This window comes from Rhynchophorus ferrugineus, unplaced genomic scaffold (assembly GCF_030347505.1).
Source record: "Rhynchophorus ferrugineus isolate W39M unplaced genomic scaffold, kcgeb_rfMv2 rfM9, whole genome shotgun sequence".
Taxonomy (NCBI): Eukaryota; Metazoa; Arthropoda; class Insecta; order Coleoptera; family Curculionidae; genus Rhynchophorus; species Rhynchophorus ferrugineus.
The window spans coordinates 8,283,175-8,306,998 of NW_027472588.1; the positions used below are offsets into that span (position 1 = coordinate 8,283,175).

Genomic DNA, 23,824 nt, shown 5'->3' on the forward strand with positions numbered 1-23,824 from the left:
CAAAGCAATGAAACTCCAACCTGCAACGTTTCGAAGAACTCTGCAATGGCAAAGGTTTTGCAGCAATGTAAATTGATTGTTTGGGATGAATGCACGATGGCACATAAAAAATCTTTGGAGGCTTTAGACAGAACCTTAAAAGATCTACGTAGCAATAATAACCGATTTGGTGGTGCAATGATTTTATTAGCAGGAGATTTTCGTCAAACATTGCCAGTGATTCCACGATCAACGCCAGCTGATGAACTCAATGCATGTCTAAAGTCCTCCAATTTGTGGAAACATGTTAAAGTACTTCATTTAAGCAAGAATATGCGTGTCGAGTTGCAAAATGACCAATCTGGAAACATATTCTCTAAACAACTCATTGACATTGGTAATGGCAAATTTCCTATAGACATGTTGACGGCTTGCTTTTGCTATGACTATAAACAAGTCCCAGGGGCAATCATTAAGTGTTTGTGGTATTAATCTAGAAAACCCATGTTTCTCACATGGTCAATTGTATGTTGCCTGTTCCCGTGTTGGAAAACCGTCAGATTTGTTTATCTATGCGCCAGGTAATCAAACAAAAAACATCGTATACCACAAAGCAATATAATGATAATAATAATAATAATTATGATTCACATGATTAACAATAAAGCGATTACTTACTTTTCAATCCTTATATATGTTTTATTTAATTATTTTTTATTCACAACGCCCTATCACCAGGGTGATGGTTCTGTTCAGGAGAATTTTTTAAAATACGTAGGCACAAAAACTGCCACATTACAAATCTTTTTGACAGGACGAAGTCTGTCGGGTCAGCTAGTATATAGATATATATATACATACATATAAATATATATATATATATATATATATATATATATATAGATATATATACATACATATAATATATATATATATATATATATATATATATATATATATATATATATATATATATATATATATATAGATATATATACATACATATAAATATATATATATATATATATATATATATATATATATATATATATATATATATATATATATATATATATATATATATATATATATATATCTATATATATATATATATATATATATATATATATATATATATATATATATATATATATATATATATGTATATATATCTATATATATATATATATATATAGATATATATATATACATACATATAAATATATATATATATATATATATATATATATATATATATATATATATATATATATAGATATATATATACATACATATAAATATATATATATATATATATATATATATATATATATATATATATATATATATATATATATACATACATATAAATATATATATCTATTGCGAAATAGATGTTTGATGATATTCTCATGAAACTCAAACCAAGACCACATCTTTCTGCATTTTGGCATTATCATTTTGGAATATAACAGTGTGTGATAGCAAAATCAACCCAAGTTCCGAACGGCTATTTGTAGGAAAAAATTCTAAACAATGATTCATTTGTTTCATGTGATCAACATGTCGTTGATTCATCATCTGTAATTTGCAATTTTTTACATGTTTTTCGAGCAATACTAATTTCAATTATCTAGTAATCTATATATCGTCGATGATATTCTATAAATTAAATCATTACAAATTTATTAATGACATATTCACTTGTACCACAACTTGTTTATATTTACATAAAAGCCCATTATGTATTGATTGAAGTAATATATCTTGAAACGCGTAGGTCATCGTTGAAATCTCATGCAAAAATTTCAATTCATCGTTGCGTATTACATCATTCGAATTTAAATAGAGATGACAATTTAATAAGACAATGTACGATGTTTGATTTATTGATGACGGTTGACTATTTGAGATAGTAATTAACATGAGCTACTATATACGCTCCAGCGCTATACACCTGTTGCTTGCGTGATAATGAAAATTGAATTTAGTTTTGTAGTTTTAGTTATATTTTATCAAAACAGAACTTAACGGATAATATTGTAGTTTAATAACATATATCGGCTTGTTTCTTCACAAATCTGTCTTTAAATGCTAACAGAAATTTTGATAACATAACACATCAATTGAAATGTCCCCGTGAAATGCCTACCATAGTAAAACACATTTTTTTCGCAAAGTTAGTTTTTTTATTCAACATAATTCCCTTCAAGGGTGATACACTGATTATAGCGACTATCCAACTTTTCGACACCATTTTTGTAGTATGACTTGTCCTTTGCTTCAAGATAGGCCTCAGTTTCGGCGATCACCTCTTCATTCGACGAACATTTCTTTCTTTTGAGATCTGTGAACAGGAAATAGTCACTGGGGAGCCAGATCTGGAGAATACGGTGAATGAGGAAACAATTCTGAACCCAACTCATGGATTTTTACCATCGTTTTCACTGACTTGTGACATGGTGCATTGTATTGGTGAAGCAGCACTTTCTTTTTCTTAAAATGTAGCCGTTTTTCGGAGATTTTGTCCTTGAAATGGTCCAATAAGGCCATGTAATAGTCGGTGTTGTTGGTCCTTTTTTTAAGGTAGTCAATGAATACATCATATAATTACATGCATCCCAAAATACAGACGCCATAACATTATCCCACGTTTTAGAGCAGATTCATCGTGTGCAGTCCACTCGATGACTGTCGATTATATTTCGGAGTGAAATGATGGGGCCATGTTTCATCCATTGTCACATATCGATGCAAAGACTCGGGTTTATTACGCTTGATCATCTTCAAACACTGCTCCGAATCATCAAGTCAAAATTCGTTCATTTTGGTCAAAAGTGAGCTCGCGCGGCACCCACTTTGCATAAGCTTTCACATATCAAAATATTCGTGAATGATATGATATACACGTTCAGTTGATATCTTTAGAGTGTCTGCTATTTCATTCAATTTCAATTAACGTTCATTCAAAATCATTTTGTGGATTTTTTAAATGTTTTCGTTGGTAACAACCTCTTTTGGGCGAGCACCGCGTTCACCATTCGGTGCTCATTTCACCACGTCTAAACTTAGCATACCAATCCTTTTGAAACTTTATTTTTTCCCTTCAAAATGCAATATTTATATCTATTTTTTTCACAATAACAAAAGTTGCTTCAGTCAAAATGCCATAATTCACAAACTAACGATCCGACAGCTCTTAAATTTATACACGCATATTTTGAGGGTTAGTGCTAACTAAAAAACATATGGATTTAATTCTAGTAGCGCCATCTATGTGTCAGGCCGGGGACTTAGCTTAAACTTCTAATATCCAATATAACAGTGAGTTCTTCAGTCAATAAAAATTTTTCTTCTATTTAATTCAACGTGTGAGTTCATAGGTTCACAACAAATGTATGTTGCAATTAATACAAATGATATAGAGGTCTACTGGCTGAACATCTTTTGATTTTTGATGTATAATCCAGAAAATTCAACCAGAATTTATACCTGGAATTAAAAAACATATTTAAAAGTACGCATATTATTTTCCAATAGTAATTTGGACCAACAAATAACATTTCGTACAACAAAATGCACTAGAACGTTATCGTGAAAACCAACTTATATACATTTACATAGGTAATTGGTTAGTCTTCGGGGTTTTCCATCTCCTACGCTGTCAGATATTTCTCAACTGTCATTAAAACCATAATCGATTCTAATTATAAAATTAATAATAAACTAGTTCGAACTCGGTATAATATAGAAATGCTTTTAAACTGTTTCCTGTTATAGAAAAAAAAAAGGATCAAAATTAATACGGCTAATTGTTTTCGTTAGCATGGAGATAATATATTTGGTATTGCATTCTACCGTTCATCAATCAATCATTAATATCGTATATTTACTCAATCACTTTTTTGCAATTATGACAGTTTAGGAAACTGACCCTACTCATATTGAGGTGTATAAAAAATCGTACAGGAAGTTAACGCCTTAGCACCAATTTCATTCATTCAGTGTGATATACTAGACGTGAAACTTAGTTGGAATGATGCTGTTCCTATACCGTTATAATTAATAGTAATTATACTGCTAGTATATCTTTCTAATATACTTTACTTTAGTTAGTAATTGTCGATTAACAAATTATAAATAGAAGTTTTTAGCTACCTGAGAACCTACTACATATTTAGTACTCGCTGGGTTCCAAGGTTGTTGACCGAAAATCAAAAACACGTCAGGTCGGAGATTCGTATCTTAATATCATACTAAATCATATCTGAATCGATTTCGACAAGAAGAGGAGGTTTTTGATTGATCGATACATTTATTTTACAAATTTACCATTTATATTTGATCCTCCTCCTCGTATATTGACGCTAGACACTCACAATTTAGTCTCTATTATAATATATTTTGTTAATACATCGGTTTTAGGATATAAAGAGTTTTACTTATTGTTTTTCAACTCTGTTATCATTACTGAAGGGAATACGCCAGTTGGCAAGTCGGAATTTGCCGTATCCACCGAAAATCAACCGTATTATCCAGATCTAGCATACTCTAACTTTTTTCCCGTCTTTGCACAAGACACGAGAACGAACATATTTTCAAAAAAAAAAATTCACAATATAACAACAAGCCTTGTACTATTATTTATGTCTTCACTATTATATAAATAATTTCTTCGTTTTCTACAAAACAAGTTTCCTTCGTAATTCCTAAATAAAAAGTCATTACAGCCGTCAGATTCCCATCAACGTTTCCTCGATTGTACTTTTACTTTTATCAATGGATGTCGATCATCGGACGAAAGTGTTCGACAAAAAAAAAACAGCATCGAAAAAACACGAACAGCTACGAATTAGTTAGAACACGTACCCTACCAGTAGGTTTTTTATTTCCCAAATAGTATCGGATGAAATGCAAGGTAGACGAAAGTCCACATTAATTGTGGTTTAAACGGATCAATCGTTGTCAGAGTTAGATGAGGTACACGTATTAAACTGTTTTTCCAGCAACGTTGCCATATCTACTAATTTTTTGGTAGATCTACTTATTTAGATCTATCATCTATATTAAAAATATGTCTATTAGAAAACTAGTCATTCTATTAAAATTCCTAAATTTTTTATAAATATGACATTATGGCGTTACTTATTAGATTAATGATCATTAATATTAATAATACTCATATATTTACGTACTGATTGAATAACATTTTTATTAATATTCATTTATTAACATTTAACAAAATCTTATTCTCATTTAATTGAAATGCTCGAAATTATTACGAAAAGTATAACATAGAAATAAAATAAACAATTACAATTAATAAGAACAAAATTAATTAACAAGTATTAATACATACAAAATATCTGCTCAATTAGCAAAAATCATCAACTAAACGATAGTAATAATCACACGTAATAATCAGTAAGATCTCAAAATTGAATATCGATATACTGAGGAGAAATACACAAATGTTTTGAAATGGATTTTATTTTAATTTTTGTTCCTAAAACATATTTTAAAATGGACTTTGAACTGGATAGTTTTGACCAATTTTTCGCACTTTGTTTTAACAGATAACGAGTGTAAACAATAAGAAGTGAGCTATATAGGTCGTATCCAGGTAGATTCAGACATTAATGTGCATTAATTGGTTCAACACACATCTAACATTACATACGCTTTTGGTCCTTAGAGAAGATTTATTCTACACCAAACCAGCACACATAAATCATCTAAGGGAGCTTTTGCTAAGTCTAGTATGCATATTTTGGAGATGTCTTAATTACAACAAACAATTTGAGTTGTTCGGTAACTAGACTCTCAACACATACACATATAACAAACGCTTAAATACCTCACGCTATATTCTACAAATATTGAGTAATGTTTCTTGTCTACTACCGCAGTAGTTAAGATGGTTGCAACTTATATATTTTCTCAGATGACTTTAAGTGATATCCTAAAATATAATTAAAAGAAAAACAGCATATTTTTAATGAAATAAGTAAACATAGTTTGGTAATGTTTTAGAGTAGTATTTCCTGTCTAGTAGCGCAGTAGTTAAGATGGTTATAACTTATATATATTCTCGGATGACCTTAAGTGATATCCTAAAATATAATTAAAAGAAAAACAGCATATTTTTAATGAAATAAGTCCAACATAGTGTGGTAATGTTTTAGAGTAGTATTTCCTGTCTAGTAGCGCAGTAGTTAAGATGGTTATAACTTATATATATTCTCGGATGACCTTAAGTGATATCCTAAAATATAATTAAAAGAAAAACAGCATATTTTTAATGAAATAAGTCTAACACAGTTTGGTAATGTTTTAGAGTAATATATCCTGTCTAGTAGCGCAGTAGTTAAGATGGTTGCAACTTATATATTTTCTCGGATGACCTTAAGTGATATCCTAAAATATAATTAAAAGAAAAACAGCATATTTTTAATGAAATAAGTCCAACATAGTTTGGTAATATTTTGGAGTAATATTTCCTGCCTAGTAGCGCAGTAGTTAAGATGGTTGCAACTTATATATTTTCTCGGATGACCTTAAGTGATATCCTAAAATATAATTAAAAGAAAAACAGCATATTTTTAATGAAATAAGTCCAACATAGTTTGGTAATATTTTGGAGTAATATTTCCTGTCTAGTAGCGCAGTAGTAAGGACGCTTATAACTTATATATTTTCTCGGATGACTTTAAGTGATATCCTAAAATATAATTTTAAAAAAACAGCATATTTCTAATGAAATAAGTCCAGAATAGTTTCGTAATATTGTTTTTTTAATTTATTACCTCTAGTCACAATAATGTAAATAGCTACGTATAAGGAAAAACATTTCTTAGCTAGCCGAGCTTTTACTCCGATACTAATTGGGTTTAATCCTTGAAACCATAATTATGAAAACATATCTGACTGATATTAGATTTAAAGCTCATTGCAACCCATCATTAAATAAGCTAAAAGTAATCAATGCCCGATTGCGAAAGCCTTTTGACGCTCCCATATCGTAAATAAAGATTACTTACTCCTATTTCCATCAAGATTAACGTAAATAATCACGAAGCAGAACTACTTAACCAAACCACACCAAATAAACATTAGGATTTCCGGAATTCGGGACTTTACTTTCGCGTTTATTTAAAACGGTCAACGCTTTGCGATTGTTTAATGATCATCCTATCGAAAATCTTCATTCAACGCGTAATTACCGTCGAGTTTCACCTTCGACGTCGAATTCAGACCGTGTCATAGCAATACTAATTAAGTCATCGGTCTCGTCTAAATAATGCAGGAATATTTGCATCGAAAGGATACGACCGCAAAAAGAATTGACATTAAAGAGAAATCATGAAATTATCTGTATCAATGCTACCGTGTGAGTGCTGGTCGGAACGTCTATATTTGGTTGGCTCCAGCCGCACGTACATGACGAGTTATGGTTCTGAACATAGAACGTAATTTCTCCTAATCTTAAAAAAGTTCGAACAATTATTTTGACACTACACTACACTCCCTAACGGATTTCAAATTACCATAATTACAATTCGCTTTCTTTCAGTAATTGTTAAGTACTCGGATATTTGTCAGAATTAATAAGAGAAAATTCTCGCGCAAAAAAAAACGGTGAGCATCACAAATATTCATGAAAACGTCCATTAAAATGTATTCTTTTTTGTCGTTATCGCTTTCGGTTAATAGAAATTAAAGAATACATTATATTTACGATATTATTCTCGACATGACTGTGGTTCGAAGCCCTTGTTGAGCAGTAGGTGTAGTTTAGATGTAGATATGTTCATCTGTTTATTTATGTACCACCCAATACTTCAAAATACATTGAAAACATATTTGCAACGACAATGAAGGACAAACATTAACTCAAAGAAGATTTTTGGACTTGAATACGAGAGAAATTTTAAAGTAGTTTCTACGTATGTCAGTCGTATTATCGATTTAATCGATTAATGCTTAATAGAGGATAGCTATAGTAACGCCTAAATATGAAAAGCTACAGAAGATATCAACATAATCCCAGTACATTAATTTGATATCGTTCGACTATAGACAAGGCTTATAGAATCCCATATATAATTGAAAAATCCCATGAAGAGATTATTTCTTCGACTTGCTTCATGTAGCACAGATTGTTTATATGATGTTAGTGATTTAGAATGAATATTGCAGTGTATCCCAGAAGCAAAGATTATAAAAAGCAGGAATTTGTAAGCGTCAGTAAACAAAATTGCAAGGAATAGTTTCGACAAGCAAAAGCAAATCAATTTGAATAACGTCAAGTCTGTCCACGTGATTTTCACAAATATAACAAATCAACATATCCCTGTTGTTAACTGGCGATTCTTTGGTCATAATACGTCTACTTGTAATATTTTGAGTCTCAACTAGCCTATATATATATATATATATATATATATATATATATATATATATATATATATATATATATATATACATATATCTATATATTTATATTTATCTATCTATATATATATATATATATATATATATATATATATATATATATATATATATATATACATATATATATATATATATATATATATATATATATATATATATATATATTTCCGAGGTGGTCCCATTGGAACCAAGTCAGGATCTGTTGGGGGAAGGGGGGATATCGAGGGTCACCCTCAAATTTCATCGGCACGAAGTTTTCACATATTTTTTATCTACTGAAATAATCAGATAGTTGTATATAATGTTATTGCTGAGTTAATGTCATGGAAAATCGAAAAAACCATTCAGTTTGTTTCTAGCACTATCTGTATTATATTCTATAGTATACTCTACCTCGTGGAAATATTAATGCCGGTTGCCTTTATGACGTAATTGGATGTTGTGGATTCGCTCCCCGGCGTGGAGAATACCTTTTTGATTTTCTAATTTAGTTAGTTATTTCTGGTTAAACAATACGCTGATAATAATATAATTTTGTGACACATACAAAAAATTAAATTACCAACAAAACAAATCTAAATTATTATAACTGTATGGGTTCGATTGTTTTCCTAAAATTAAATTACCAACAAACCAGGTCTGATTTGTTGTTCGCCACCGACTTCAAAGCTTTATCACTACATAGTATAAAACAAAGTCGCCTTTTCTGTCCCTATATCCCTATGTGCGCTTAAATCTTTAAAACTACATAACGGATTTTGATGCGGTTTTTTTCAATAGATAGAGTGATTCAAGAGGAAGGTTTATATGTATAATACATGCAAAATATACTAAGGCAACATTGCTAATTTTAGAGGTTTCTAACGTGATGTCGTAAATTAACCTATTTTTTTAGGCTTATTTAGCAATTAGCAAAAACGCTGCCTAACCCTACGAGTTAGATCAAATTAATGTACTACAGTATTGTACACCATAAAAAGGTCTACAAAAAAGTCGGCGATGGTATATGTTTATCTTTTAGAGATAACCCACATTAACCATTTTTATTGTGAGACTTTTTACGTGAGAAAATGGCTTATTTACGAAGCTATTTTAAGCAATACGGCATTAATCCTTATCGAATTAAGTACCTTAAATACAGTGTGCAATTAATATAGATCAATATGGTTCCTTACAGCATGTAAATTAAACAAATATTTTCGGAGATATTACAAATTTAAAATTTGCGTTTAAAAATGTGTAATGTAATAAAAATTGTATGAATTTAGATATTCCAAAGATAGCAGGAAATCTTCATAGTAAGTATAGGGGAAGAGGAATTGTTTTACTCCAAATTTAATGCGTGCAGGCCAAGGGCAGTAATGAATGAACCAAAAATACTGGATCGATTTTAATCATGTTTTCATTGAGTGACATAGGCATATATATTTTATGCCCGTGCAAAGTCGGAGCGGGCCGCTATGTTTTTATATACAACGTTCATATTTTTTCTGTAGTGTATTTAATTTAGTATCAGCATTGCACCCGTGCGAAGCCGGGGCGGGTCGCTAGTTTTAGAATATAAAATACGTGTAGTAGACAGGTTAAGGTTTTTGTTTTGCTATAAATGTTATTATGGACATATTTTATTTTAAAATGTCGTTTTTTGTGTTAAAAATCTAGTTAAGTTTGCTTATTTTTTAGTTTGTAGTTAGTTCCTCATTTATTTTTTGAAGTCGGTTCAATTTATTTTTTATAAATATTTTATTAAATTATTAACCATGATATCATATTGTATCATACCAAATGTTAGATATATTATATATGCAGTCAAACAATTGAATTCATTCTCATGTTTATTACCCACGTAAAATATACTATATTCCCTCAGTATTTAGTAACCAATTAATTATAAGAAAACTTAGGTCGTACTCTTGAATATATAAATCTACATGGGACCAGCGAAAGCGTGTGAACAGTTTTTTACAACTTGGCGACAAATAAAAGAGAATCAGTTCTCCATGACTACAGGAACTATGAGTTAAATCACTTTCTACTAGAGTCAGTTTTGTTAGAAAAACTATCGGTTTAATGTAGCGTCAAAAAAAATCCTCTATATGCAATATTAATTTTTACAAACTATAAATATATTCGCCAGTAAGAATACATACATTATGACTTGAATTTATGACAAAGTCACATATAGATTTTGCACTAGCCAGGTGCATTTTAATAATATTGATATGGTTGCGAGAATAAGCCTCATACGAATATTAATGATGGCACAGGATAGGCAAAAGTTTATTCGCAGTTAGTGGTCAAGTTAATTTTAGCTTACAAAGCAAAGCATGCAAAATTATATTTTATAATTTGAGTTTTATTTAAATATATACACTAAAATGTAAATATTTTAGCATCCCATGAAGATCCAGTCACAGCATCAATAAACCTACAAACCCACCTGGAGCAAATACAATTATGGCGCATTAAAGCCAATGAAACAAAATCCACGCATATAATGTTCACTCTGCGTAGAAGAACATGTCCACCAGTGAATATCTATCATCGTCAACTACCCCAAGCAGAGCATGTTAAATATCTTGGTATGCACTTAGATCGACGCTTAACCTGGAAGAAGCACATACTCTCTAAACAGAAACAACTGGGACTAAAATTATATCAAATGTATTGGCTCATCAGGCGCAAATTCAAGTTATCATTAGATAACAATGCACTGCTGTATGAGTCTATACTCAAGCCCATTTGGGCATATGGAATCCAACTATGGGGTACCGCTAGCAAATCTAATATATCAATCATTCAACGGTTCCAAAATAAGGTGTTGTGTGCCATTGTTGATGATCCGTACTATATTTCAAATAAAGTGATACAACGCGATATTCCTCTAGAACCTATAACGAGTGTAATTCGACGTGTTTGTGTGAAGTACTTCGAAAAAGCATCAGTGCATCCCAATGTACTCGCTAATCAGCTAAATATGCGACGGGATAGTGAAGTGCGTAGACTAAATCGTTTAGCACCAGCTGATCTGACTACTGGACATATGTGGACTTTAGAATAAGCTTCAGAATAAGACTAATTAATTAAGATAATGTTTTATACAGAAGATTGCTTAATGAAGTGATTTTATACATGCCATGTATATATAATATAGACATAAGAAATACTTATTGCCAATAGGGCAGATTGTGGACTCACGAAGAATAATAAAATTATTTTTTTAAGTATATACACTAAAATATAAATATCATCATGAATACTTTATAAATAATTCCATATTGATTTACTTAATATGGTTTAGCAATTTTGACTTTATAGTTATTGTCAATGGTCAAGAACAGAATTCCTAACATAGTGTTGTGATAGTCACGGGTTCAAATACCTTCTACATTAAGTTTTTCCTGATGGTTTCGAATTGGTCAAGCCGGACAGTAATGCTAACATGACTTCAACATTTACGTGAAGCCGTAGGTTCAATCCCAACAATATCTTATTACTCCTTATGTTTTTAGTTGTGCCCAACCATATATAGACACTAACTTTGTTATAAAAATTAATAATTAACCAATTTGGCTAAATATTTTCCAGTAACAGCTTATTTAACATTTCTAAAATTATGACTAAGGCACTGGAATTGCAAAAACACTTAGGACTTAGACGTATTTTTGAAAATTTCCCAAATTCGAATTAAAGGCCTTGCTGATGATGGGCACACTTCATGGTTCGAAGATTAGTTTATTGTGAAAAATGTATCGCTAAAGCTCAAAAACTCCGGCATCTATATTTACCAGACATGGCATCGTGTTATCTAAAAAAATTCAAGAATATTCCTTAAACCGAAGTAATATTAAAAATAAATTACTGAAAGAGTTTTAAGTTATCCCTAAGAATATTTGACAAAGTGTCATGGGAATTTAATTTTTTTATGTTGATGGTGTAGATGACTTAATGCACATTAATGTCGATGATTTTTTCTCTAAACAATAAAAAATTTCGTAAGTATCTAAACATGCCTCGTATAACTTAAGTATACGGATTAGACCAAAGATGACCTTTGAAAACTCATATAGTGATGTTTTATGATATACTGTATCTAGGTCGATAGTGTTATGGATACAATTAGCTGTAAAATGTTTCTAATCATCTACGTCGGAATATTATTAGTTTATATGTACATACGTCAATTATAATATGTGAATCTACCACATTATTATGTACTAGTATATATATAAAATTTCAAAACCCGTCATTTTACTATTGTACGTCACGAAAAATATTTGAAAGTGTTGTAATTTAATTTGATATATTCTTAATTGCTTGTAATATTACTTAGTTTTAATTGCACGATATGTAATAAGCGTTTTATATCCTCTTAAATCTGCTGGTAATTACTAGGTTATTAAGCATTGCATTTCTAACGGCATCAAACATATCTAAGTTTTATGGATATTCTAAACTTATAGCAGTATATTTTTGAATTTGTTCCACCATATCAGTTGTAATTCTTATAAATGTTATATGTGATTTTCACACATTTTATAGCTGGCGCAGTCAGTAGTAATTCGGAGAGATTACGAGATTGTTCTCTTTTGAATTCATTCAATTAGACCGAATCAAATTGATTATTAAGAAAAAAGACAGGTTAGCGTTGTATTGGTAGTCATTCTACAGTTGCTCGAAGCATTCTTAGATGTAGTTAAGTAGAGTTTCCTGAAAAAGAATTACAGTTGAACCTGTAAGATCACAAAAGGTATATTTACAGTGCTTAAAGACAACTAGTCATGAACTGTTCTAACTCGGAAACATCCCTGGACTGTTGATTCCTAGATCAAGCATTAACATTCAGTGTATAAGGCCATCAAAGTCGAACTGAAGTTCCTTAGAACAATCTTCAGGGTGAACGGCCACCATTATTGGAATCTGGAGCCACCAAAACTTGAAAAACTATTCCATACAGTGATACCATGAAAATTTGGTTATAAACAGTGACATTTCGAAGATGATTGAAAACAAACTGGCGGATGAAGGTACAGGCGTTACTTAAAATTAAATTTATTACAGTTATCCAGATGGAAAAATGACCACACACATCTCTTTGGTCGCTTTTTTAGGGGGACGTTGTTATAGTATCATGCGACTGATACGGTTCCGGCTACGAAGACTGAGCAATCGAAAGAACAAATCGTTCCATAGGGAAAAAGACATATCTATGCTTGGTTTATATTAGACTATATTTAACCAGTGCGGTTTTGTAATACAGTTCAACAAGTTGTTGCCACTTCTGTCCATAAAATAAAAGTGTATTTTTAAAGTAAATTAAAGGTTTCTTAAACTTGTAATTATAACTAAATATGTAATACTCTTTTCTATTGATTGAGAATAATGATTCAATACATAAAACGGAAACCAAAAATGAATACTTTATAGCAATGGAATAGAACAATATTGTAATCAATTCTCAAATAATATCAAATAATGCCGATATAGTTTCTCAAGTAGTAATTTAATTTGGACGATATCTATGATTTTCTTGTTAAATTCTCCAAGAATTTGATCAAGCATTAACATTCAGTGTATAAGGCCATTAAAGTCGAACTGAAGTTCCTTATAACAATCTTCAGGGTGAACGGCCACCATTATTGGAATCTGGAGCCACCAAAACTTGAAAAACCATTCCATACAGTGATACCATGAAAATTTGGTTATAAACAGTGACATTTCGAAGATGATTCAAAACAAACTGGCGGATGAAGGTACAGGCGTTACTCAAAATTAAATTTATTACAGTTATCCAGACGGAAAAACGACCACTCACATCTCTTTGGTCGCTTTTTAGGGGGAAATTGTTATAGTATCATGCGACTGATACGGTTCCGGCTATGAAGACTGAGCAATCGAAAGAACAATTCCTTCCATAGGGAAAAAGACATATCTATGCTTGGTTTATATTAGACTATATTTAACCAGTGCGGTTTTGTAATACAGTTCAACAAGTTGTTGCCACTTCTGTCCATAAAATAAAAGTGTATTTTTAATGTAAATTAAAGGTTTATTAAACTTGTAATTATAACTAAATATGTAATACTCTTTTCTATTGCTTCAACACGTTCGAATGGAATGATACAAATCAATTGCGTAAATAGCAATTTAAAAAATAAATGATTTTATTAGTTTATTTTTATTGGTGCTGTTTGCACGACATCCATGCAAAATTGAAGGTCGCCAAATCGAGATGTGAGGTAACGACTTTTTGACTGGCGGCCCGCACGAAACCCGACATGTGCCAATTAATTTAACTAATTAATTTTACTAAATACCGTCACGTGTACTGATTATACCATTTAGGCAACCGATCTGGGCTACATGCAAATCGTTCAAAACTACGGTCGGGTCAGTACAGGATGTCCGAAATATTCGTAATAACACGCGACACGATAATTATTAGCTCTGATACCGATGATAATAAATCAGACTAAGCTACTAACACATTTTTATGTAACTGCAAATTTACCGTTCATACGCCTTATGTGGAATCAATATATATTTTCGATAGAATTATTCGACGCACTGTACATACAGTTTGGATAGCTTTATTGCTTTTAAATTATATAAATGGATATGATAACATTCAAGGTTTTTATTCGGGCATATTCGGGATTGAATAAAACTCTAATATAGAGTGGGTTATATGTCGGTTTCTTTTAACAATACTTGTTCGAATTACTGTTCTAAATGGTTTTAGAAGATTATTGTCCCGTACAAGAGGGTACAAGTAACTCCAAACATTGACATATTCTCATAAAAATGATTCTAGTACCCTTAAAGCATCTACACGGATCAATAAGTATCTTCAAAATGTGAGATTTGACCTAAAAATCATAATCTCATAGAATATCATATTATACAAAATGTTTTCTTAGGTTTGAGTTGATTTACACCGAAAGCCAAAACAAGAATAGAATGGTAAGTATCTTGGAGTAATAATAAACCAACAACTGAATAACGAACTGGACATCAGGTACCATACTGAACAAACTAAAAAGGGGTTGGCGAATTCAGAACAACAACAAAAATGCTTCAAGCCTTTTCAATTTGATTAGATTGGACAGACATGATAATTTCATAACATAACATAAACAACATGACATAATATATTTCCATAAAAGTAATCCAATGGTTTTAAAACATTTACATAGACCAAAAATGTCTGCAAAATGACTTATAACATCAGGTGGTGTGGAATATCCAGTCGATGGATAGAGACGACATAGATAAAAATATTAGGTACAAGATTTAAACAAAAATGAAATTTCTATATAGTATATTGTGAAAAGGCTTTAAATTTCGATTTATTTATACATACATAATAATTTTTAGCAATTTTTCTAGTAATATGTGCAGATATAGGATTTCCAAATTTAATTAGAATTTGATTATGCAATTTTTATACAGGATACAGTTTTAACATATAGCTCAGCTATATTAATTCAAATAGTTTCAAGTGTCTACTGTTATCAGTTCCCGATTACGCATGTGGGCCCCCCTATCCATAAATTAACTAGTGTCCTTTCGCGTGCTAGCAAATATATATTTCTTTGGTGTCATTTCTGGTACCGCCCAGGATATGGTGTCCTGAACAAATGCGTTATTTCCTAATAATCTGGCACTGGCTGTTGTCAACTTCTTTTTTTGGAGGACACATTTGTTGTTGGATCGTTTAAATTCTTCGTTAGGCCTTGGTATTATTAGGTTTTTGTTGATGCCTTCATCTCTAATATGAGGGGCATTCATAATTATGAAAAAAGGGTTGTTTTTATAAGTTTGAATCATATTGATAATGGATATCTACGCGTAACCTCATGTTGCAGAATAGGTCAATAATCATAAAACAACAGTTTGTTTTGAGATGACAATTCGGAATATCGTCGAAGATACCAGTAACTTTTTGAGCCTTCTCAAAGATCTCCTCCTTTCTTTCTAACGAGTAATTTCCACTTTAGCTTGGTATTCAATGTTAAGCTCAAGTTTATTGCTGTGTTGACATATGTAATGACTCTAGAACCAATTATTAAAGGCAAGTAACTACGTGAAATCCACATGTGTACATATTAATAATAATAATGATTCAATACATAAAACGGAAACCAAAAATAAATACTTTATAGCAATGGAATAGAACATTACTGTAATCACTTCTCAAATAATATCAAATAATGCCGAAACAGTTTCTCAAATAGTAATTTAATTTGGACGATATCTATGATTTTCTTGTTAAATTCTCCAACAATTAAATTTAAATTCACCTGTCCGACATTTTAAGGTCAACAATGAAGGTTCAAAGTCTTCATAGACATAGTAAAGGTTTTGTTTTTTCTGTAGTATACAATTTACTGTGATTAAGACATAACAATTGATAATATTATAAATAACTGTAATTATCAGTTAAAATCAATGAAAAATTGTGTACACAGAAAAAAAAACGAGAAACAAATATCAATTTCTCACTTTTTAAGATCCGAATACGGAAAAAGCAATACTCACTTCATCAAGTATCGGCAAAATGTAATACATAATTGCCAGAGAATTCCCTTAAATTAATCCCTCAAATAATCCGGGTTGTCACTGTACTCGGCAACCACAGAAATTAATTAAGCAAGGTATTACTGTTATTAATTCTCAAATAATATCATATAATGCTACAGCAATTTCTCAAAGAGTAATTTGGTTTGGACAACATCCATGAATTTCTTGTAAAATACATCAATAATTAATTTTAAATTCACCTGTCCGACATTTTAAGGTCAACAATGAAAGTTCAAAGTCTTCATAGACATAGTAAAGGTCTATTTTTTCTGTAGTATATAATTTACTATGATTAACGCATAACAATTGATAATATTATAGATAACTGTAATTATCAGTTAAAATCAATGGAGAATTGTGTACACAGAAAAAAAAACGAGAAACAAATATCAATTTCTCGCTTTTTAAGATCCGAATACGGAAAAACCAAGACTCACTTCATCAATTATCGGCAAAATGTAATACATAATTGCCAGTAAATTCCCTTAAATTAATCCCTCAGATAATCCGGGTTGTCACTGTACTCGGCAACCACAGAAATTAATTAAGCAAGATAATATTGTTATTAATTCTCAAATAATATCATATAATGTTGCGATAATTCCTCAAAGAGTAATTTGGTTTGGACAACATCCATGAATTTCTTGTAAAATACTTCAATAATTGAATTAAAATTCACCTGTCCGACATTTTAAGGTCAACAATGAAAGTTCAAAGTCTTCATAGACATAGTAAAGGTCTTTTTTTTCTGTAGTACACAATTTATTGTGATTAAAGCATAACAAATGATAATATTATAGATAACAGTAATTATCAGTTAAAATCAATGGAGAGTTGTGTACACAGAAAAAAAACGAGAAACATATATCAATTTCTCACTTTTTAAGATCCGAATACGGAAAAAGCAAGACTCACTTCATCAATTATCGGCAAAATGTAATACATAATTGCCAGTGAATTCCCTTAAATTAATCCCTCAAATAATCCGGGTTGTCACTGTACTCGGCAACCACAGAAATTAATTAAGCAAGATAATATTGTTATTAATTCTCAAATAATATCATATAATGTTGCGATAATTCCTCAAAGAGTAATTTGGTTTGGACAACATCCATGAATTTCTTGTAAAATACTTCAATAATTGAATTAAAATTCACCTGTCCGACATTTTAAGGTCAACAATGAAAGTTCAAAGTCTTCATAGACATAGTAAAGGTCTATTTTTTCTGTAGTATATAATTTACTATGATTAACGCATAACAATTGATAATATTATAGATAACTGTAATTATCAGTTAAAATCAATGGAGAATTGTGTACACAGAAAAAAAAACGAGAAACAAATATCAATTTCTCGCTTTTTAAGATCCGAATACGGAAAAACCAAGACTCACTTCATCAATTATCGGCAAAATGTAATACATAATTGCCAGTAAATTCCCTTAAATTAATCCCTCAGATAATCCGGGTTGTCACTGTACTCGGCAACCACAGAAATTAATTAAGCAAGATAATATTGTTATTAATTCTCAAATAATATCATATAATGTTGCGATAATTCCTCAAAGAGTAATTTGGTTTGGACAACATCCATGAATTTCTTGTAAAATACTTCAATAATTGAATTAAAATTCACCTGTCCGACATTTTAAGGTCAACAATGAAAGTTCAAAGTCTTCATAGACATAGTAAAGGTCTTTTTTTCTGTAGTACACAATTTATTGTGATTAAAGCATAACAAATGATAATATTATAGATAACAGTAATTATCAGTTAAAATCAATGGAGAGTTGTGTACACAGAAAAAAAACGAGAAACATATATCAATTTCTCACTTTTTAAGATCCGAATACGGAAAAAGCAAGACTCACTTCATCAATTATCGGCAAAATGTAATACATAATTGCCAGTGAATTCCCTTAAATTAATCCCTCAAATAATCCGGGTTGTCACTGTACTCGGCAACCACAGAAATTAATTAAGCAAGATAATATTGTTATTAATTCTCAAATAATATCATATAATGTTGCGATAATTCCTCAAAGAGTAATTTGGTTTGGACAACATCCATGAATTTCTTGTAAAATACATCAATAATTAATTTTAAATTCACTTGTCCGACATTTTAAGGTCAACAATGAAAGTTCAAAGTCTTCATAGACATAGTAAAGGTCTATTTTTTCTGTAGCCCACAATTTATTGTGATTAAAGCATAACAATTGATAATATTATAGATAACTGTAATTATCAGTTAAAATCAATGAAGAATTGTGTACCTAGAAAAAAAAACGAGAAACAAATATCAATTTTTCGCTTTTTAGGATCCGAATACGGAAAAAGCAAGACTCACTTCATCAATTATCGGCAAAATGTAATACATAATTGCCGGCGAATTCCGTTAAATCAATCCGTCAATTAATCCGGGGTGTCACTGCACTCGGCGACCACAGAAATTAATTAAGCACAAAAATAAACACGACAAGCGACAAAAATCGTTATATCATTAACCGCACCGCCGCTACCGACATCTTATCACCGGACCGAACGGTTTTTGACTGCTAATAAAGCGGACAGCATTGAAATTTCTTCTCTCCGTGCCAATTGACAATGCCCAACGTGAATTATCACCTACGCGAGACGATCGACCACCTTGCGAACCCAGGATCGCTCGTTGCTAATGTTCCGCGTCAACATTGTGTGTACGTTCTGTACGCGATAATAATTAGGATTGCTCGGGTGACACGTGGTTTGATACTGGCTGGTTCGGTTCGAATATTGTTTTACCTAGAAGACGGAAACCAGTTTTGATTCTCGTTCTTTTTTCGTGGCGGAGGCGTTTACGTAACGAAAGGAAATTTAACTATTCAATTATCGTTTTTTTAGGTGATAACAGCAGAGGTGAATAATTATTATATAAAGATTACCTTAACAGGTCCATTGAAAATTACAACCAGCTTACACTAAAACATATTTCTTTGGAAGAAACAGTTTTTTTTTATTCAACATAATTCCTTTCGGGGTGATTCACTGATTATAGCGACCCTCCAACTTTTCGATACCATTTTTGTAGTACGATTTGTCTTTTGCTTCAAAATAGGCCTCAGTTTCGGCGATCACCTCTTCATTCGACGAAATTTTTTTCCCAGCGAGCATTCTTTTGAGATCTGAGAACAGGAAATAGTCGCTGGGGCCAGATCTGGGGAATACGGTGGATGAGGAAACAACTCAAAGCCCAATTCATGGATTTTTGGCACGGTGCATTGTCTAGGTGAAGCAGCACTTTTTTTCTTCAATTGCGGCCGTTTTCGGCGATTTCGTCCTTCAAACGGTCCAATAACGCTATGAAATAGTCGCTGTTGATATGGCCCTTCCATTTTCAAGGTAGTCCATGACAATTATTCCATGCGCATCCCAAAATACAGACGCCATAACCTTTCCAGCTGACGGTTGCGTGTTCCCATGCTTTGGAGCGAGTTCATCGTGTGCAGTCCACTCGGATGACTGTCGATTGGATTTTGGAGTAAAATGATGGAGCCATATTTCATCCATTGTCACATATCCATGCAAAAACTCCGATTTATTACGTTTGATGATCTCCAAACACCGCTCCGAATCATCAACTCGTCGTTGTTTTTGATCAAAAGTGAGATCGCGCGGCACCCACTTTGCACAGAGCTCTCTCCTAGCTAAATATTTGTGAATGATATGATGTACACGTTCAGTTGGTTCTCTAGAGTGTTGTCTATTTCATTCAGTTTCAATGTACGGTCGTTCAAAATCATTTTGTGAATTTTTTTACTGTTTTCGTCGGTAACAGCCTCTTTTGGGCGCCCACTTCGTTCACCGTTACGTTATATAGCAGAATTAAAAGAATAAGATTTGGTTTTATGTGATTATTAACATAGAACAAAATTAACAGTGTTGTCAACTGTTACTGGGTGGCTGGTTAGACTAGTAGCCACTTTTTCTATAGATGTTTAAGAGGTATAGGTCTCAATATTCTGCACTAACGATTTAAAACAATAATACCTATGTTTGTAAAATATTTCACTGCCCAGCCTAGTTTTGATTAGATAATGAAAATTGAGTAATTTTGTTTGCTAATTCAATACAAATGTAATAAGGGTTGCAAGTAACCGCCAAAAGGAATATACTAAAAATCAACATAACATCTACTTAAAGAAGGCTCTTTTATTATATTTGTGGTAAATTAAGAGAGTAATTTGTTACGAATCATTATAAACTGGCCAGACAGACAGAGAATACGATAAGAAAAATATGACTGTATGAAATACATTTGCCAAAATATCTAAAAATAATTAGACATTCACCTAATACGTTTCACCCAAAGGAAAGACGTATATTTTTTATAATGGAACGCAAACCGGTATCACATACTCTAAGTACCGCAATAATTATAATTTTATTTGCTATTGCCTTATTTTGTGACAACGACGAAAGTTATTTTGCCTATTATTGTCGTCGATATTGCGCTAGAACGTTGCCATTGTTTGTGTGGTTCGCATGGCGTGGACACTGTGACATAAATAAGAAACTGAGGAAGTTGACTAAGATGGAAACCAATTGGAAATAATTATAAAAGTACTATAGGGTTACACAACATATGATTTACCATGTTATTATAACATATTGTTAACGTAAATTCTTTCAGTCTTTTTAGTCTGTGCAAAGTTTAAATTTTTTCAAGTTTCAAAGTTTATTGCTAATTTTCGTAAAAATATAAGAATCGAAACTATATAATCAATCGTAAATATTTTTATATAGCAATATTATCTGTACCAACACCCTATCTTCAATACATACCTAGTGGATTTCAGCTATCTTTAAATTAATTTAATTGACGGAGCTACACATATTCCTGTGGTAACATTGTAAAATGTAGATATTAAGGAAAAGGGAAATCCAACGCAAATAAATATCTCGACGTCCTCAATGATGGAGTACTTACTATGAGTAGTATATTACTGCCAAATACTTCCGCATTACAAGGAGATAATAGGCCCATAAACACAGCCAAAAATTTGCAGTCTTAGTTTGAGAAGCATCAGAATATTAACGAATATCTTCCGTGACCTGCACACTTGTTAGATCTCAATATAATTGAACAGTTATGGGAGGTTTTAGAGAGTGAGGAGTAGATTTCTATCTCAAATAATATCTTACAATTTTTTTTTGTTCTGGCCTAAAACCAGGTGGTGGAAAGCATGACGCATACCAGGTTGCGGATACTTGCTTTGGAGCGACAAGTTGGACCGGGTTATGTGAGACTGCCTCTGGGCTTACCAATACACTAAACCAAAACCGCCTCACAGTTGACCGCCTGTGGATCGTTACTGCTACTGCATTAAATTTTGGGATATGGCACCCGCTGTTATTGGGCACGAGGACCCGGCGGTCCTATTGATTCGCAAACTTGCGTTAACAACTGTATACTGTCGTATAGGTGCAAAAGTTATGACTCCAGGGACGGATGAGGTCGTTTTAGCCTGGAAAAAGGGGTGGTTAGCGGTGACGCGGTGCTAAGCTCCCAGCATGTCCACCAGCTCGCGAATTTGATTATTTCTGACAAACCATGGCGCGTTTAGGATACTCCTGAGCTATCCCAGAACCTTTCTGGATTGCCTTCTAGATTTGTGAACCGAACCGTCGGTCGAAGTGGAGAGATAGGTACGTGACGTTATCCAGCCAAGGAATTGTTGGTGTGTCGATCTTAAGTAGCAGGACGCGCAGTACGTAACGCGTCTTATGGAAAATGATGGCCTCGGTTTTCAGGGAGTTGATTTGCAACCTCCAGTATTTGAACCACTTGCCCGCATGATCGAGCTGCTTAGACGTTTCTCTATCGCAAGAACGTTTATCTTGAATTTTAACCTCCAACCTGGAAGCCGTGAAGAATGCAGTGTCGTCAACGTAAAACGCGACGTTAATGTGGTCTCTTGGCAGATAAAAAGACGCTGAAATAAAGAGGTTAAATAAAGCTGGGGCCAGCGGGGAACCTTGAGGTGTAAGATTTATTTTCAACTGGAATGCGTTTTCTTGATCTTGACCTGGAAAGATCTGTCCGATAGGTAAGATTGATACGCGCGGTTAGGTCTTCTGGGAAGCCTAACCGCACGCACTTTGCAATCAAACCGTCGTGCCAGACCTTGTCGAAGGCTTTGGTTAGGTGGTATGCTACAAGAATACGACAATATTCCGTTGGAAAATATTCAGACAGTTCATGAATCTACTTCGAGAATGAATCGTAATCAGAGAATCTGTTTTAAAGTAAATGATACTTTACACTTAACACTTTATTGATAAATAAATATTGTGTACATATTATTTCGTTCATCCCCTGAATATACTAATCACTACATAGTATAAAACAAAGTCGCCTTTTCTGTCCCTATATCCCTATGTGCGCTTAAATCTTTAAAACTACGCAACGGATTTTGATGCGGTTTTTTTCAATGGATAGAGTGATTCAAGAGGAAGGTTTATATGTATAATACATGCATAATATACTAAGGCAACATTGCTAATTTTAGAGGTTTCTAACGTGATGTCGTAAATTAACCTATTTTTTAGGCTTATTTAGCAATTAGCAAAAACGCTGCCTAACCCTACGAGTTAGATCAAATTAATGTACTACAGTATTGTATACCATAAAAAGGTCTACAAAAAAGTCCGCGATGGTATATGTTTATCTTTTATGGATAACCCACATTAACCATTTTTATTGTTTACTTTTTACGTGAGAAAATGGCTTATTTACGAAGATATTTTAAGCAATACGGCATTAATC

General features: G+C 32.0%; 1 protein-coding gene across 9 annotated transcripts in view; it reads right to left on the reverse strand.

Moving 5' to 3' along the window:
* Window positions 1-23,824, reverse strand: part of knockout (Stork-head domain-containing protein knockout) — a 234,907-nt gene that overhangs the window by 56,288 nt on the left and 154,795 nt on the right. The window contains exon 1 of one of the 9 annotated variants that reach the window (XM_076413501.1): window positions 19,367-19,772. The exons of 7 other annotated variants lie outside the window; for them this stretch is intronic. In XM_076413501.1, the coding sequence (XP_076269616.1) occupies window positions 19,367-19,396 (30 nt within the window). In that variant the 5' untranslated portion in view covers window positions 19,397-19,772. Of the gene's footprint in view, window positions 1-17,453; window positions 17,481-19,366; window positions 19,773-23,824 lie in introns of those variants that run through there. One more of the 9 variants, XM_076413508.1, reaches the window with a different exon arrangement.